Source organism: Ascaphus truei, chromosome 1 (genome assembly GCF_040206685.1).
Source record: "Ascaphus truei isolate aAscTru1 chromosome 1, aAscTru1.hap1, whole genome shotgun sequence".
In the NCBI taxonomy this organism is placed as follows: domain Eukaryota; kingdom Metazoa; phylum Chordata; class Amphibia; order Anura; family Ascaphidae; genus Ascaphus; species Ascaphus truei.
The window spans coordinates 510,650,750-510,667,774 of record NC_134483.1 but is presented as its reverse complement, the minus strand read 5'-3'; the positions used below and the strand labels follow the sequence as shown (position 1 = coordinate 510,667,774).

Genomic DNA, 17,025 nt, shown 5'->3' with positions numbered 1-17,025 from the left:
TGGTAGCCGTCGAGCAATGAAAAGCCCCAGAATTCTTTGTGACGCATTGATGCCGCCCTCGAGGACCACCAGGGTTAACAAAGTGACACTTTAAAAAGCCATCAACATGGGCTCCTGTTTCTACAATCTAATCATCAGAATCATTTTCTTATTTCACAGCATCATATTGCGATTAAAAAAAATAATTAAAATTTCCCGAACAAAATTAATTGTCTGCCAATTCTGTATAACTCATTCTGCACTAAATATATTATCATTAGAGTGCTTAATTGCAATATTATAATTTTTTTAATGTATTTTTTTATTCCAAAATCAAATTTTAACGTTAAAAAAAACCCCATACAATTTATCCTGTCTGTGTTTCTGCAAGTGTACAATTGCATAAAATACACATTTATAGTATATTTCATTCACATCACTGTGCTTCTGTTGAATACAGACATTAACATTCTGTCTGAGAGGCTTCTTTCTCTGTCCATTTGGACTCTCTACTCTCTAGCTTCTAAGAAAATCTGTTATAAAGAATAACTTAAAAGCTCCTTTAAAAAACCATGACCCCCAAAGACTGTGCAGATCTTTTATTGCAAACCTTTTTTTTTTAAGTGTTTAAAAGCTTTAATATTGAAGGCCTGTCAACGTTGTCCTGATTATTTGGCTTTCAGTTAAAAGGTTTTTGTTGTTGTAGCTTATGCAGTTGCTCTGTTGCTATGGGGATGTGACATCAAAATGACGTTTCCCTGTTTAAAAGCTTTTAACTAAATTCCAGCCTGTCAGATGTAGGCCCCATTTTATGCTCTCAGACTTCAAGCTGTTGCAAAAGGGTTTCATATGTTCTCTTGTCATTCAAATTCTTCAGCCATACACATACGCATTGCCTGGCTGTGTAAGACAGCTCAACTTAAAAACCATTTCTAACGTGTCCTCTTTTAAAAACCCTTTCAGCAGAAATAGCAATGGCTGCAGCTGAAATCCCCAGCTATATCCTTTCTTCTCAGAGCGAAAAGCACAGGAGAGCCAGGAACTGGACGGAGGCAGAAATGAGAGGGCTGATGCTGGTCTGGGAGGAATTCTTTGATGAATTGAAACAAACTAAAAGGAACGCCAAAGTTTATGAGCGAATGGCTAACAAACTGTTCGAGATGACTGGAGAACATCGCCACGGGGAGGAAATAAAGATCAAAATTACAAACATGACGTTCCAGTACAGGTAAGCAAACGAAGCAGTTTTAATGTGTGCCTTTCCTGCTTAACCATTTCATATTCTCCCGGAGCCGCTCGTGTGCTGCAGTTAGTGGTTTGTGTATGGTCTGAGAGGCCTGCTAAAGGCTTTTAAGCAGCTGCATGTGGTTGAAATGCTCCCTGTCTTCAAGGCATTTATTTGATGCCAATCAAATTCTCATCAGCGCCCAAAGGCTACCAAGGTTTAAATAAACGCCGTGGATTTGAGAGTAGGTTGCCATGCCCCAAAGTGCCATAAAATACAGAGGCGTTTATGAACTTAAATCTTATTTGAATAAATATATTTTTGTCCGGTGACATTAAAGTAATCCAAACCTTCGTAAACTGTGCGACGTTTGTATGACGGTCGTAACGTGACTTCGTCCATATGACGTATAGGTTGCTGTTCATTTGACGCATTGCGTCATGTCGAATACCCGATTGACACAATTTCAATTAAAAACAGAATTCTGGGTATTTTTAAGTCCTAACTAATATTAGCAAATATAAATTATTAGTGTAATATGATTTCTAATATCCACACAGGTAGTCCTCGCTTTACGGCGTTTCGCTTTTTGTCGGATGCGGTTTCCGACGGCGCATAATTCAATCTATAAACTCATTATCCGCTGCGGTTTTCGCGCATCCCACGGAAACCGCCACCAATTAACATGGGTCTCAAACGCGGGTTTGTGGGACGCATTGTCGGAAAAGCGAGGACTGCCTGTACTGTGAAAATAATAAATATTGTTAACCCATGTAAAGAAATATCCGTGCTGCGTGATATACATTTAAGTGATACATAGCAACTTAATTTTGTGTTAACAATGTAAACAGGGTTCTTAGGATTTGTGCCAGGTTCCAGTCCGTGGACGGTTGTGACGCATGTTGAACAATTTTTTCGGCACACAGTTTTTTTTTTTTCAGTACACACCATTAACATCTGAGCTTCCCATTTGTTTGCGCCAATATACCTGCCCAAAAAATATTGTTGACGCGTAAGGCAAACAATTTAACCCCTCCGATGCCAGCGGGACCTGCCACCTCCCTGGCCATAGTCCCCTCTGACACTTCATGATCATGTGACCGGTGCTGAGCCATCACATCATTTTGACGTTTTCCTGGTGATGATGGAATGGGAAGGTTGTCCTCCTCCATGAAGATCGCGGTCAGCAGCTCCAATGGAGATCTAGCACAAGAGAACGGGCATATTGCCACGACGTACACGGTACGACCACTGTCTGCCTGTAGCTCATGATAGGCGATAATTTATGATTTCTGTGCAACTATTTTATGCTAACAATTTTATTTGAGACTCCATAGTACTTGTAGGCCCCAGAGTTTTGTGCCACTTAAACATCTGACTGATCACTTAATCCTTCTTTGTTATAATTAATTACTAGATGCAGCAGTATTTAATAGTATAATTACTATTTGTCACGTTGGATTTGAAGGAAGGTGTCGGCCTACTTATTTCATTCTGTATAACATATCCGCTGTGTCCGGTGCTTTGCTACAGGGCATGGGATACCCTTTTAAAAGGAGCAGTGCTCTATTAGTCCGCCCTTTTCTATATGGATAGCAAACATAGGATCCCCAGAGCTGAACCGCATTAATACTAGTTCTGAGGACCCTCTCGTTTCCGAGATACTTACACGAGAAGGTGCTGCGGGTTCCTTCCTGGTATTTAAATATATTTTCAAAAATAGAGATAAGGTTGTGTTAGAAACCAATCTCTAGCAAGAAGCACATTAATGGTGCACACCTAGGCTTGTTTAAAACATAACGTTTAATATACCTACAATTAATATAGATGTAGCCAGGTCTCCCTTTCTATTGCGGGACCCCCCCTCCTCCTCTTACTTGCTGCGGCCGTTCGCGGGGAGGTGTGGGGGCATGTGTGCGAACCGCACGCTGTTCCCTGAAGCGGCCGGTTGCCGGGGACGCACGCGGGCCGTTGTTAGGGCCGCATTGCGCATTGTCTCGCGCATGCGCAGTGAGAGCCAGGCGCCGGGAGGACCCCAAACAGCTCTCGCATGCGCAGGGATGAGCCCGCGAAACCCTAGCCTGCCAGGGAAGGCTCTGAGCAGGGACTACGAGTCCCATGAGCCTCTGCACACCCCACGTGACGCCAGGGAGCCAATAGGGCCTAGGATCTCCCTAGAGGGAGAGAATAGATACATTTTGCGCACTGAGCCCACGCTAGTCAGTTGGAGCTGGGAGCAAGAAGGGGAAGGAAGGGTGTAGGGAGAGAGTGAAGCTCCTGCACCAGGTAAGGTTCCCCAGGTCCCAGACAGGCCCAACTCCCCACCAGGCTAGTGGGTAATTAATAAGGGACGGCCCCAGGTTAGGGACACTGCCCTTAGGTGTGTGTGGTGTGCTGTCTTGTCAGGGTCACGGCTGTCAGTGCTGTGAGGTCTGACAAGAAGGCATCGTGTGTTTGTGCAGCACGTTTGCTGCAAGTACCCAGCAGGTTGCAGTGCGTTGCTGCAGGCGCTGGGAGTACTAGGTAGGAATTAGTAGTCAGGACCGGGAATAGCTAGGGGAACGGAGTAGGCCAGCAAACCCTTGACCCCAGATAAATCTCACTCCCCAGCTTGTGGTGCTACAGGGACAGGCCCTAGGTTAGCGACCCTGCCTTATTAGCCATTTGCTAGTTAGAGACACAGCGGACGCTGCGTTTCCTGCTGAGAGACTTGGGCTCAAGTCTCTGCCATTAAAGAGAGCTGGACTATCTTCAGGGTGGGATCGCCCCTGACGGATCACCACGCGGGTGGATCCTGGATGTCGTGTAGGAACTCGTCTGATCCTTTGTGAAGTCCCGTTGCAGGCCCGAGCACTGGAGTGCTCGGCAGGTAACCCTTATCAACAAGTGCACCAACGATCCTATTAGCTTCACTAGTGACTGCGCAGTCACACATATCCTCTCTCTGTAAGAGCGCGGGACATTGTGTGGGGATTGTTGGACACGGGGTGGGATCGCCCGGTGTAGGGGAAGGTAGCGTCCTGAGAGACTCGTTAGTTAGTGTCTCCTCTAGGGAGGGACACCTGTTGATTATTGAGTGTTATGCTTGAGTACGGTCACGATAGTAAAAGCATTATTGGTTATGATAATATGGTGTATTGGTTATTTGTATGTGTCCTGCGAGGAACAATTCCCGCTCCGCCGGGAACCATCGCAGGTGGAGGTGCTGCACCGAGTACAGGGTTACTCCTAATATAATTGCCCCAGGTTCCCCGTGGCGGAAGCTCAGCCCTCCTGTGAGCCTAACAGGTAAAGCACCACACCTGGTAACTGTAGGTTCTCCACACTCACACTATATCTGCTATTGGGTGAGGGGGAATACCCGTTACATAAGTTTACACGTGCAAATATTGTGTGGTTTGTCGGGAAAGCCAAGCCGCACCCTGCTCTCTAGAGCTGTACTACTGAATTACCAGAGGGAGGAGCTGAGGGTGCGTCTGCCTACTGCCATGCAGCGGATGTAGGGACTTAGCCACAGTCGCACGTATTAGTATCGCTGAGCAGACGCACGACTAACCACTCCCTCTCAGATAGCTGCCGACGATGGATGCGAAGCAAGGCATTCACTTTGCCCTCCCAGGAGGTCTGCTACTACTTCCCAATGATGGGGAGAACTCTCTCCACTTGGTCTGCCCGTTGTGCGATCGGGTGGGACCTGCACTAGGATCTGCTTCCCGGTGCTCTGAATGCAGTGTACCATACCTCTGCCTCCAGGGACCTGGAGCGGAGACCGTCAAGACTCTGCTGCACACTGAGAGACTGCCCAATATCACTGAGCTTCTTCAAGTGTTGATGGATATGGCTGGACAGCCATCTGAGACCTAGAGGGAGGGTGTAGCCAAGTAAGTCCCCGTAAAGAACAGGCAGTGTTAGGAGTAAATCCTTCTGGGCCTGGTTATGTTATTATACGTGTGTTACCTAATACAGTTCAGGAGTAGCCTGGTATTAAAGGGGGTCTATGCCTGATAGGAGGCCGGCTTACAAGTTAGAGTTAGATTTTGGGGAGTTAGTTCAGTGCTGATCTCACTGAGTGGAGGAAGCACCAGTAAAGCCTCTCTTGGATAGGAGTGGGTCTGAGGCCTTGCCCTGTTAGGGGGTAGGGTATGCTGTGGAGGGTTGCTTAGGGCCTCAAGCCCTGGGTACTGCCTTCAGGGAATGGAGCCTGTAATGCTATACTGGACCAATAAAACCCTGTTATATCATCTCTGGTGTGATGCTTGCTGTTTGAGCACATGAGAAGAGTTGCCTTTGACGACCATCCTGGCTGCCCCAGGATCCTCATAGGATGGATGCGCTGCGCTGACAGAAGAACCATCATGGAGAGCCTGTCCTGATGCCTCCCCATACCATCGCGGAGCTGTAAAGGCCTTCTGTTCCACCTAATAGGTATGCACCGCACCAGAGTAGATAATGGAAGCAGGCACACAGTCTTATGCTGAAAATATTTAATGTGCCATCAAAAGGTCCATAATCTTCCATAATCTACACTGTATTCCTCTGGGATGTCTGAACCTCCCTGGACCCAGTGCACCGGCAGATAAGTACCCCCCTCCAGCACCATACCACAGTGTGCATGTACTTCTCTCTATGAATGTACCGCACCAGAACACACTTGGTAGCGACATGATCTCTGTAAGAGACGTGTTCAGAGGTACGCAATGGAGACCGTTTAAAGTGAAACTAAAATTAGGCTTTATTGCACCTGTCCCTTTAACACAGCAAAAAGAAAACCTACTCCACTTTGGAGAATATCTACACATGTAGTCCAGCCCTCTCTAACTGGGGGGTTAGCTAAGCTAATTACCAGCCCCAAAAATATATATACATTTATACAACAGTCCCGTAAGAAAGTCTTATCTGTTTCTTGTAGCTGTAGGGGAAGGCTTCTGTGCTCTCCTGGGTCAGCACCCTTGTGTGCTAAGGCAATGTCTGTCCAGGTATAGAGAGGTCTGCTCCCCTTTGTCTTGCTGTCAGCCTGCAGTCTCTTTGCAGCTCAAGACATCTGTCTTTCCTTGGTTCAGCCCCCAATTGTGAGAATCAGAATATTTCTGAGAGCTCTAATCAGCCAGGTGGAGTTGGTTAATTGCTGGTATGCAATTAAATCAGCACACTGCTGGATTAGAGACAAGTTGCTTTAACAGGGATAAATCCCTGTTACATGCCTCCCGATTGTGGGAAGCTCGGGCTTACCATTGCCGAAGCCCATCCCTCCACTCTTATTCGAGATATCACTATGACTCGAATGAGAGTGGATGGTGGAAGAGAACCCTCAGTCCCGCTGGGATTGGAGCCCTTTCTCCAGTTTATTCGTGTCTCCTCCCGAAGGTGCTTGAGATCAGCACTCAGTTGCTCGAGGAGGACTTTTTCCAAGTATAGCCTTTTTACTGGGTGTGTGGACATGAGATTTCCTCTCGTCGGGCGCTCCTCTTTTTGTGGGCAGACTGTATGGCGACCGTTGCAGAGCGTTTAAGAATAGCCCTTTGAGTTTTCTGCTCTTGAAGCTGTCTTTCTACACTTTTTCCACTCAATGTAGTTGCCAGTTCAGCTTCTTTGGGATTGAGTTGCAATTCCACATCCACTTCCAGAGAATGTCCTATCTTTTTAGCTTCATCAGCTAAGGATTCTTCTGGTTTTGATTCTGCACGCATACCTTTTTTTGTTGCCTGTTGGGTGGCTGAAGGTTTAGCTGGTGCTTGTTTAGGTGGTTCAAACTTTGCAACCTTGTTTTTCAGATGAGCGGTGTTCCCAGCTCTCGCTGTACCCTTATCTTCATGGGTATTAGTTGCTGTGGGATACTGACGCTTGGGCAGGGTCAATACCTTTTCTTGTAGTACTGTAATCTCATCTGCGAGAGATCCCTGTTTCTTGAGTGCATCCTGTAATTCTCCTCTCAGGATATTCATCTCCTCACTGTGCTTTCTCTGAGCTTGCTTCCATGTCTCCTTCATTATATTGTTAAGCACTGTGAATTTCTTTGCTCGGGCCGCAGCTACAGTACGTGTCTCAATTTCTGGACCTTCTTGTGCTCCCTCTTGTACCGAGTCACCTGGCCTCTAAGCTTGGCCTCTAGCGATGCTTTGGTGATGGTCAGGGTAGCCTTCAGTTTCTCATGCTGCTTTGCAGGGGACACACAGGGTAATGAGACGTTCCTGCAGGACTTGTACTTCTTTAGCAGCCTGCAGATTTTCTTCCTGCAGAGTTTGCTGCTTCTCCTTAGCATTCTGGGAGGTGCATACGCAGACCCTGCAGTTGGATCTGCAGTCGGTGTTCTGCTTCAAACTTCTCATCTTCCAAAAGTTTCTTTATTTTTTCAAGCTCGTGCAGCTTTTCATTCTTTTCATTGACGTGGTCTGTCAAATCAGAATTTTCTTCTTTCAGTCTTAAATTTTCTCTTTTTGCAGTCTCTGTAATATTCAGGGCCTCCTTGTTGTCTTCCTTCCATTTACGCAATTCTGCTTTGAGATTCCCGGTCTCCTGGCGTGAGACTTCCATCTCTAGGTTGAGGGTCTGAAGCTCCTTCTGAGAGACTTTGAGATCCATATTAAGACTGAGGATAGTTTTTTGAGAGATGTTCAGCTCCTTAGTGAAAGTGTGAAGTTCCTTTTTAGAGACTTCCAGTTCTGTGTGGCAACTGTTGATCTCTTGGTGTGAGGCATCCAGTGCTATGCGGAGAGTATGAACCTCCTTCTGGGATATGTCCACCTCTGTCCGGACACTGTTGACCTCCCTGTGTGAGGCATTCAGTTCTATGCGGAGAGTGTGAACCTCATTCTGAGAGACTTCCACCTCTCTATGGCACTTGCGAACCTCTTGCTGAAAGACTGTAATCACCTTCAGTGCTTCCTCATACTTCTGCTTCAGATAGCAATCATTCTATCCGATTGACTCTGCTTTTCCACCATGGTGGCATTAGTAGTGTTTGTAGTGGCTAGCTCAGTCTTGAGATCCTCCAATTAAGTCTTGGCCGCAGAGTAATTTGCAAGCACAGTCTTCTGTAGTTCATCATTATTTTCTCTCTCCATTTCCAATTCTTCACGGAGCAGATCACAGTTATGCCTGGCGGCTTGCAGTGCATCTTCAGGACTGGTCAAGGGATCGTCACTCACTGGTTCCAGCTCCGCTTCCCTGGGATGGTTGGTTGTGGGTTCCTCACTGTTGGCACCGGACAGACACTGCTTTGGGTTACATGACTTCTGCCTTGGGCTCTCTGGATATTCTGTCATCCACATGACGAATCCTCCACTTTCTCTAGGCTGCAGGGCATCTCGGTCCCCCTTTTTCTCAGTGGGATCTGCGGACGTGTCTGTTCCTTCCACGGTAAGTGAAAACCCGTTTTTCTTTTTCCGCCTTTTTGTTTTGGATGACTCCGTCTCATCAGGAATACTGGGGTCTCTGTCTTTATTTGAAACTTCAGCAGTTTCACTGTATTTGTCATGTTTTCCTTGCAGTTGCGTTAGTTGGCATAGATATTCAGTGCTCTGCTGCTCCCGCTCTTGCTCCTGCCGATCACATTCATCATCATAGAGAGTGGTCTTTTCGGTACGTACCGAGTTCAGGCAGCCCACCATTCTTGGGGTGTTTTGTGGGTGTGACTCAGTTCGGGTTCCCCATAAGAGATGTCTTCCTCCTTATCGGACCGGAAGGGTCACTCTTCCATGGGGTAGGGTTCATTACAGGAACACCACATCTTGTCCTCCATTTTGGGGCTATCAGGTGTATTTTTCTTTCTGACCTCAGGAGGTGCTATTGCAGCTGTCGTCACTGTATTCGCTAGAACCCCAAATTGTGTTAGTCCTACAAGTGGGCAGACTTTGCTTCTAGAATTCGTAGCTCTCACAGGCGTCTCTGTAGACTTTTTCTTCTTCTTTACTTTGGTATGTTTTACAAGTAGCCCTGGGTAGTTTTGGGGCTATAGGTCGGCCCTCCTCCTGGCTAAATACCTGGTAAGGGCAGGTTGCCAGGAGCAATCATGGGTTTTCCCCACTTCATGCAGTGCAGTGAGTCAGTGAAGGTAGTGTCATCAGGCCGTGTGTCCAATTAGAGACACAGGGGTGGTGCCTGCTGGAGCTTACTTAATGTACTGCAACTTCCTATTTAGTCAGTCTGTCCGGGCTCTGGCAGGCTTGAGGCCCTCCCTCAGGGGAGCAGTGAGGAAACCTATACCTCCTACCTTAAAAGGGGGTAAGGGAAGAGCAAGGACCACTCTCGGTGCCCTTTGGCTGGGAGTAGGATCCAGGGACATCTTGAAGGTGAAGACCTTCAATTGCTGTGATTGAGACTGCTGCTGAATAAGGAAGACCAAATAAAGAGCTGCTGCATTTTACCTATACCTTCCTGGCCTGAGACTGAAGTATATTCGGAGGAAGGGGGAGAGTTCTTTTGCAGAGACTTCACCCCATACAGCTGGGGGCTGCACAAGATGGAGGCTCTGCATCTGTAAGTAGAATTCGGGCACAACCCCAGAAGCCTGTCCTGTTATTCCCCTCTACCATCCGGCGGAAGACTCAGGGCCCCCTGTTACCAGCAGGTATGCACCACCCAGACCGAGCAGTATTTCCCTAGAGAGGCCCAAGATGAGATTGGATGGGGGAAGCAGGGTTACATACAACATCAGCAGTACTGTGCACACATTCTTTCTCATCAGTGATACTGGATGTGCACTTGCTAAGTAAAACTTCTGTACCTTCCTTGGGTCCACAGCGCACTGCTTGCTGCTGCAGTTCCTTGGCTCATTGAAAAAAATTGTCCTCTGGCTGCTGTCCTTTTTCTGGGGCCATGTAGGGGCCATCCTCACCGTCTGAATAAGGCCTGAAGGGACATTGCTCAGTTTGACTGGGCTCTTTACACCAGGAACACATTTTCTTCCCCATTCCTGCAGAGTCTGTATTTGACTTCAGCTGGGCAGCCATTTTAAATTCCCAGTTTTTTTCCCCACCAGTGGTGGGGTAGAACCTGGTCAGAGCATCAGTCCCTTGTGTGGGTCACAGTCTGTCGCAGTCCTCCCAGTCCAACGGTGGCATTGTGGCTTTCTTCAGTGCAGTGTAGTTTTCCTGTCTGGATGTGTAGCCCTTTAATTCTGGTCACTGCTGCATGTGATTCTTTGGTTTTGTTGCTCAGACTGTTTGCAGGAACTGTATGCAGGCAAAAGCACAAAAATGTTCACAGGCAGTCTCCGGGGCCCCTTTGAACTTCAAGGGCCACCTCTCACCCCAACTTCTGACACCATATGTAAGAGACATGTTCAGAGGTACGCAATGGAGACCGTTTAAAGTGAAACTAAAATTAGGCTTTATTGCACCTGTCCCTTTAACACAGCAAAAAGAAAACGTAATCCACTTTGGAGAATATCTACACATGTAGTCCAGCCCTCTCTAACTGTGGGGTTAGCTAAGCTAATTACCTGCCCCAAATATATATATATATATATATATATATATATATATATATATATATATATATATATATATATATATATATATATATATATATATAAAACGGGTATTCCACCCCACCCAATCGCATTTATAGTGTGGGTGAGTAGAACATGCGGTGTTACCGGTGTGGTGCGTATACCTGTCAGGCTCACAGGAGGTCTGAGCCTCCGCTAGTGAGAGCCTGGGGTGAATCCTCTGGAACGTTTCTTCTTTCAGCGCCTCCACCTATGTAGGATTCTATAGAAATGTAGAATGACCCTAACATAGGAACCCACTCAGAAACCACACACACAGTGATTATATAAACTAATGAGTTTACTAACATGTAATAATAACCTGTATCCCTCTCACGAGGAGACACTAACAGTGACGTCTCGCAGGACGATTCCCCAACACTAGGTGATCCCACCCAGTGTCCCAAGAACCCCACCCAATGTCCCGTACTCCTACAGAGATAGTCAATGGGTGACTGCGCAGTCACTAAGAACCTCTAGGCCTGTTGGTGCACATATGATGGTATAATACCTGCCGAGCACTCCGGTGCTCGGGTCAGCAACAATCTTCTCAAAGGGTCAGACGTGTGATGAATCCGTCTGATCCTCCAACCGAACTCCTTGCACGTGCGGACCGCCAGGGGCGATCCTATTCGTACGAAAGTACCTGTGGACCCCAACGTGGGTCCAACCGCTCCACAGGAACAGCAGCAGCCGCTGTGTCCCTATCTATATAAGTGGTACTAACGTGACAGGAACCCTAACCTAGGGCCTGTCCCTGTAGTACAGCAACCTGTAGTGGCTTGGGGAACTCCTATGGCCGGTAGGGGGTAATGACCTGTCCCACTCCCCTAACTACCCAAGTCCCTTCAGCCTCACTACTTTCTAACTAGTCCCAGCGCCTACAGCAGCACTACAGCTCACTGGAGGCTGCAGCCAACGTGCTGCGCAACAAGGTGCCTGCCTGTCAGCCCTCACCGCACTAACAGCCGTGACTCTGACAAGGCAGCACTCTATGCTAAGTGCAGCGTCCCATTCTTGGGCCTCCCTAAGCACTTACCCACTAAGCTAGTGGGGAGTTGGGGCCTACCTGGGGTGTGGGTACCTATATGGGACAGGAGCTGCACTCGCTCCCCGCACCCTTCCTTCCCTCACAGCTCCCTGAATCCAACTCTTTGTAACCTTCCTTTTCCTGCTCCCACTAATGTAAGTGGCAGGGTCCCTAACCTGAGGGCTGCCCCTGGCAACACTCACCTTACTGGGGAGCTGAGCTATCTCTGGCCCTGGGGGTACTGGCCTAGTACAGGGAGTCCCCGACTCCTGTACCCTACCTCCTTCCCTGGGCTGCTTCGGTCTCTGACTGAATTAACGTGCTCTAAGCCCGCCAAATGTATCCACTTGCTCCAGGACAATCCTTCAGCCCTATTGGCTCCTATGAGGCACCTGATGCCTCCCTCGCTATGCTCCATGGGAGTTGTAGTCCCATAGAGCCTATCCTGGCATTGGGGCCGCGTGCGCACTTGCCCTGCGCATGCGCGAGTCTTTGGGGGCCGCCTCAACCTTTCCCTACTCTGCTCTGGCACTCGCGCGACTCTCCCTGACTCTGGGGTTCCTCCCGCACCTGCGCGATCACGGCGCATGCGCGAGTGGCTAGGCAATGGCGGCGCCCTCTTCGCCGGCTGCCGGGACCTTAGAGACGCGACCGCGGCCTTAGCGACGGCCCGATCGCGTCCCTGGCAACCGGCCCGCTCGCGGAGAAGAGGCGCTGCTCCCTCCTTGGCCCCCACCCTCCGGAATGGCCGTCGGGTCTGCCGCTGGCCTCTGGCAGTACCCGACATCAGTCCTGGCCACGGAGGCTCCCTGGGAGGTCGCAGGGGGCAACAGGTGACCTGGCTACATATATATATATACAGTGCTCGACAAACCCGGTCGCCAGCTCGCCAGCTGCGATCGGATATTGGCTCGTGGCCAGTAACTTTTCCCCTGCTCTGCAAAAAAAAAAAAAGCCCTGCTCGAAAAAAAAAAAAATCCCTTTATCTGATAGCTGATTGGCTGTGACGCGGGATGGAGTTTACCAGGACTTCAAACCGCCCTTCCTTCTCTGCACGGGTAAAGTAATGATGGGGGGGGGGGGGGGGGGGGGAGGGGGTGTGCGCGTGTGTCTGCTACTGCTGCTGCTGCTGCTGATCCGGTCATGGAGGATTTTGAACAGATGCTCGAGGTGGGGGGAATTTAATGCACTTTAAAATATTTATATATACACTGATACATCCTGCCCCCGGTCCCTGGCGCTCCCGCTGTCCGCGCGGGTCGGGAGATACCCCCCACCTCCAGCACTCTCCCGCTGTGTGCGCGTTTATCACTTGTGTTTATCACTTTAATTATTTTCTCTTTCATGCTGTATTGAGGCAGCTTCTCTCGAAGTCTCTGCATTTCAAGATATCGATAATCTGTTCTTTTTTTGCGCAGATCTTCTCTGAGTTGTTGAGCCAAATCAGTGTCTGCCTCATTTCTTCCGCGTGCACTCTCCCGCTGTGCGCGCGGGTCGGGAGATACCCCCCCACCTCTGGCACTCTCCCGCTGTGCGCGCGGGTCGGGAGATACCCCCCCCCCACCTCCGGCACTCTCCCGCTGTGCGCGCGGGTCGGGAGATACCCCCCCCACCTCCGGCACTCTCCCGCTGTGCGCGCGGGTCGGGAGATACCCCCACCACCTCCGGCACTCTCCCGCTGTGCGCGCGGGTCGGGAGATACCCCCCCCACCTCCGGCACTCTCCCGCTGTGCACGCGGGTCTGGAGATACCCCCCCCACCTCCGGCACTCTCCCGCTGTGCGCGCGGGTCGGGAGATACCCCCCCACCTCCGGCACTCTCCCGCTGTGCGCGCGGGTCGGGAGATAATGGGCACTCTCCCGCTGTGCGCGCGGGTCGGGAGACACAACCCCCCCCCCGGTGCTCTCCCGCTGTCCTCGCGGGGCGGGAGATAGTAGCCGAGTGTTTCTCCCCTCCCCTCTCTCCCCTCCAGCGCTCCTGAGATACTGTGAGGTACTGAGAGAGTGTGTGTGTATGTGTATGTGAGAGAGAGATTGAGAGAGAGAGAGTGTGTGTGTATATATATGGGGGAGAGATTGAGTGTGTGTATGTGTATGGGGGAGAGCGACTGAGACTGTGTGTGTGTGTGTGTGTGTGTGTGTGTGTGTGTGTGTGTGTGTGTGTGTGTGTGTGTGTTGAGAGAGTGTGTGTGTGTATGTATGGGGGAGAGAGAGAACGTGTGTGTGCAGGACACCAGAGGTAACCCACCCAGTCACCCACCCAGTCAGTCATCCCACCCCCCACCCAGTCAGTCATCCCACCCAGTCACCCATCCCACCCCCCACCCAGTCAGTCATCCCATCTCCCACCCAGTCACCCAGTCAGTAATCCCACCCCCACCCAGTCACCCAGTCAGTAATCCCATCTCCCACCCAGTCACCCAGTCAGTAATCCCACCCTCCACCCAGTCACCCAGTCAGTAATCCCACCCTCCACCCAGTCACCCAGTCAGTAATCCCACCCTCCACCCAGTCACCCAGTCAGTAATCCCACCCTCCACCCAGTCACCCAGTCAGTAATCCCACCCTCCACCCAGTCACCCAGTCAGTAATCCCACCCTCCACCCAGTCACCCAGTCACCCAGTCACCCAGTCACCCAGTCACCCAGTCAGTAATCCCACCCAGTCACCCAATCACCCAATCACCCAATCAGTAATCCCACCCCCCTCCCAGTCACCCAATCAGTAATCCCACCCCCCTCCCAGTCACCCAATCAGTAATCCCACCCCCCTCCCAGTCACCCAATCAGTAATCCCACCCCCCTCCCAGTCACCCAATCAGTAATCCCACCCCCTCCCAGTCACCCAATCAGTAATCCCACCCCCCTCCCAGTCACCCAATCAGTAATCCCACCCCCTCCCAGTCACCCAATCAGTAATCCCACCCCCCTCCCAGTCACCCAATCAGTAATCCCACCCCCCTCCCAGTCACCCAATCAGTAATCCCACCCCCCACCCAGTCACCCAATCAGTAATCCCACCCCCCACCCAGTCACCCAATCAGTAATCCCACCCCCCACCCAGTCACCCAATCAGTAATCCCACCCCCCACCCAGTCACCCAATCAGTAATCCCACCCCCCACCCAGTCACCCAGTCAGTAATCCCACCCCCCACCCAGTCACCCAGTCAGTAATCCCACCCCCCACCCAGTCACCCAGTCAGTAATAAAGTCACCCAGTAAGTAATCCCACCACCACCCAGTCACCCAGTCAGTAATCCCACCACCACCCAGTCACCCAGTCAGTAATCCCACCCAGTCACCAGTCAGTAATCCCACCCAGTCACCCAGTCAGTAATTCCATCCCCACCCAGTCAGTAATCCCACCCAGTCACCCAGTCAGTAATCCCACCCCCCACACAGTCACCCAGTCAGTAATCCCACCCCCACCCAGTCAGTAATCCCACCCCCACCCAGTAATCCCACCCACCCAGTCACCCAGTCAGTAATCCCACCCAGTCACCCAGTCAGTAATCCCACCCAGTCAGTAATCCCCACCAAGTCAGATAACACCCCCCCACCCAATCCCCCAGACAGTCATCCCCGCGTCAGTCGGTCATTGAGGGACTGCGGATCAGGTAAGATCCCAGTCGGGATTGCTGCTTTAGATATTGTGAAGAGGGGGCGTCCAGACACTGGTTAATGGGTGCAGGAAAATAGTCACACACACACGTAACAAGGACTAATTGTAGTAAAGTATAAATGTAATACAATAAATAAACTTATGTCAAAAAAGAATGTGTTTTACTAGGAATTTACGTAAAAAAAATTTAAGCGGGGCTGGGGGCGGAGCTAGGGGAGGGGCTGGGGGCGGGGCCTGAGAGGGGCTGGGGGCGGGGCTAGGTGGCGAGTAGATTTTTTGGTTTGGCGAGTAGATTTTTGGGTGATTTGTCAAGCACTGTATATATATATATATATATATATATATATATATATATATATATATATATATATATATATTGTATTGTATTGTATTGTATGTCTTTATTTATATAGCGCCATTAGTGTACATAGCGCTTCACAGTAGTAATACATGTGGTAATCAAATAAATAACAGATAATATAAATAACAGATCATGGGAATAAGTGCTTTAGACATAAAAGTAACATTTCGGAAGATGAGTCCCTGCCCCGAGGAGCTTACAGTCTAATTGGTAGGTAGGTAGAACGTACAGAGACAGTAGGAGGGAGTTCTGGTAAGTGCGTCTGCAGGGGGCCAATCTTTATGTATCCTGTGTTCAGAATATCCACAGTGCTATTCATATGCTTCTTTAAGCAAGTGTGTCTTAAGGTGGGTCTTAAAGGTGGATAGAGAGGGTGCTAGTCGGGTACTGAGGGGAAGGGCATTCTAGAGGTGTGGGGCAGTCAGTGAAAAAGGTTTAAGGCGGGAGAGGGCTTTAGATACAAAGGGGGTAGAAAGAAGACATCCTTGAGAAGAACGCAAGAGTCTGGATGGTGCATAGCGAGAAATTAGGGATGAGATGTAAGGAGGGGCAGAAGAATGTAAAGCTTTAAAAGTGAGGAGAAGAATGGAGTGTGAGATGCGGGATTTGTTCGGAAGCCAGGAGAGGGATTTCAGGAGGGGAGATGCTGAGACAGATCTAGGAAAGAGTAGAGTGATTCTGGCAGCAGCATTTAGGATAGATTGTAGGGGAGACAGGTGAGAGGCAGGAAGGCCAGACTGCAGGAGGTTACAGTAATCAAGACGGGAGAGAATGAGGGCCTAAGTCAGAGTTTTAGCAGTTGAACAACAGAGGAAAGGGCGTATCTTAGTTATATTGCGGAGGAAAAAGCGACAAGTTTTAGAAATGTTTTGAATGTGAGGGGCGAATGTGAGAGAGGAGTAGAGTGTGACCCCTAGGCAGCGTGCTTGGGCTACTGGGTGAATGATTGTAGTTCCAACAGTAATGTGGAAGGAGGTAGTAGGGCCAGGTTTGGGAGGAAGTATGAGGAGCTCTGTTTTAGCCATGTTGAGTTTAAGGCGTCGGAGGGCCATCCAGGATGATATAGCAGAGAGACATTCAGAAACTTTGGTTTGTACAGCAGGTGTAAGGTCAGGTGTTGAAAAGTATATTTGTGTGTCGTCGGCATAGAGGTGATAATTAAACCCAAAAGATGTTATTAGGTCACCTAGAGAGAGTGTGTACAGAGAAAAGAGAAGAGGTCCCAGGACAGAGCCCTGGGGTACCCCCACAGAGAGATCAATAGAGGAGGAGGAGGTGTTAGCAGAAGAGACACTAAAAGTACGATGGGAGAGGTAGGATGA

General features: G+C 49.5%; 1 protein-coding gene across 1 annotated transcript in view; it reads left to right on the top strand.

Annotated features, from left to right (window-relative positions):
* The first annotated feature begins 776 nt into the window (after positions 1–776).
* MSANTD1 (Myb/SANT DNA binding domain containing 1) overlaps positions 777–17,025 on the top strand; it is a 47,168-nt gene continuing 30,919 nt past the window's right edge. Inside the window, exon 1 of the mRNA XM_075570251.1 lies at positions 777–1,207. Within this exon, the coding sequence (XP_075426366.1) occupies positions 954–1,207 (254 nt within the window). The 5' untranslated portion in view covers positions 777–953. The remainder of the gene's footprint in view (positions 1,208–17,025) is intronic.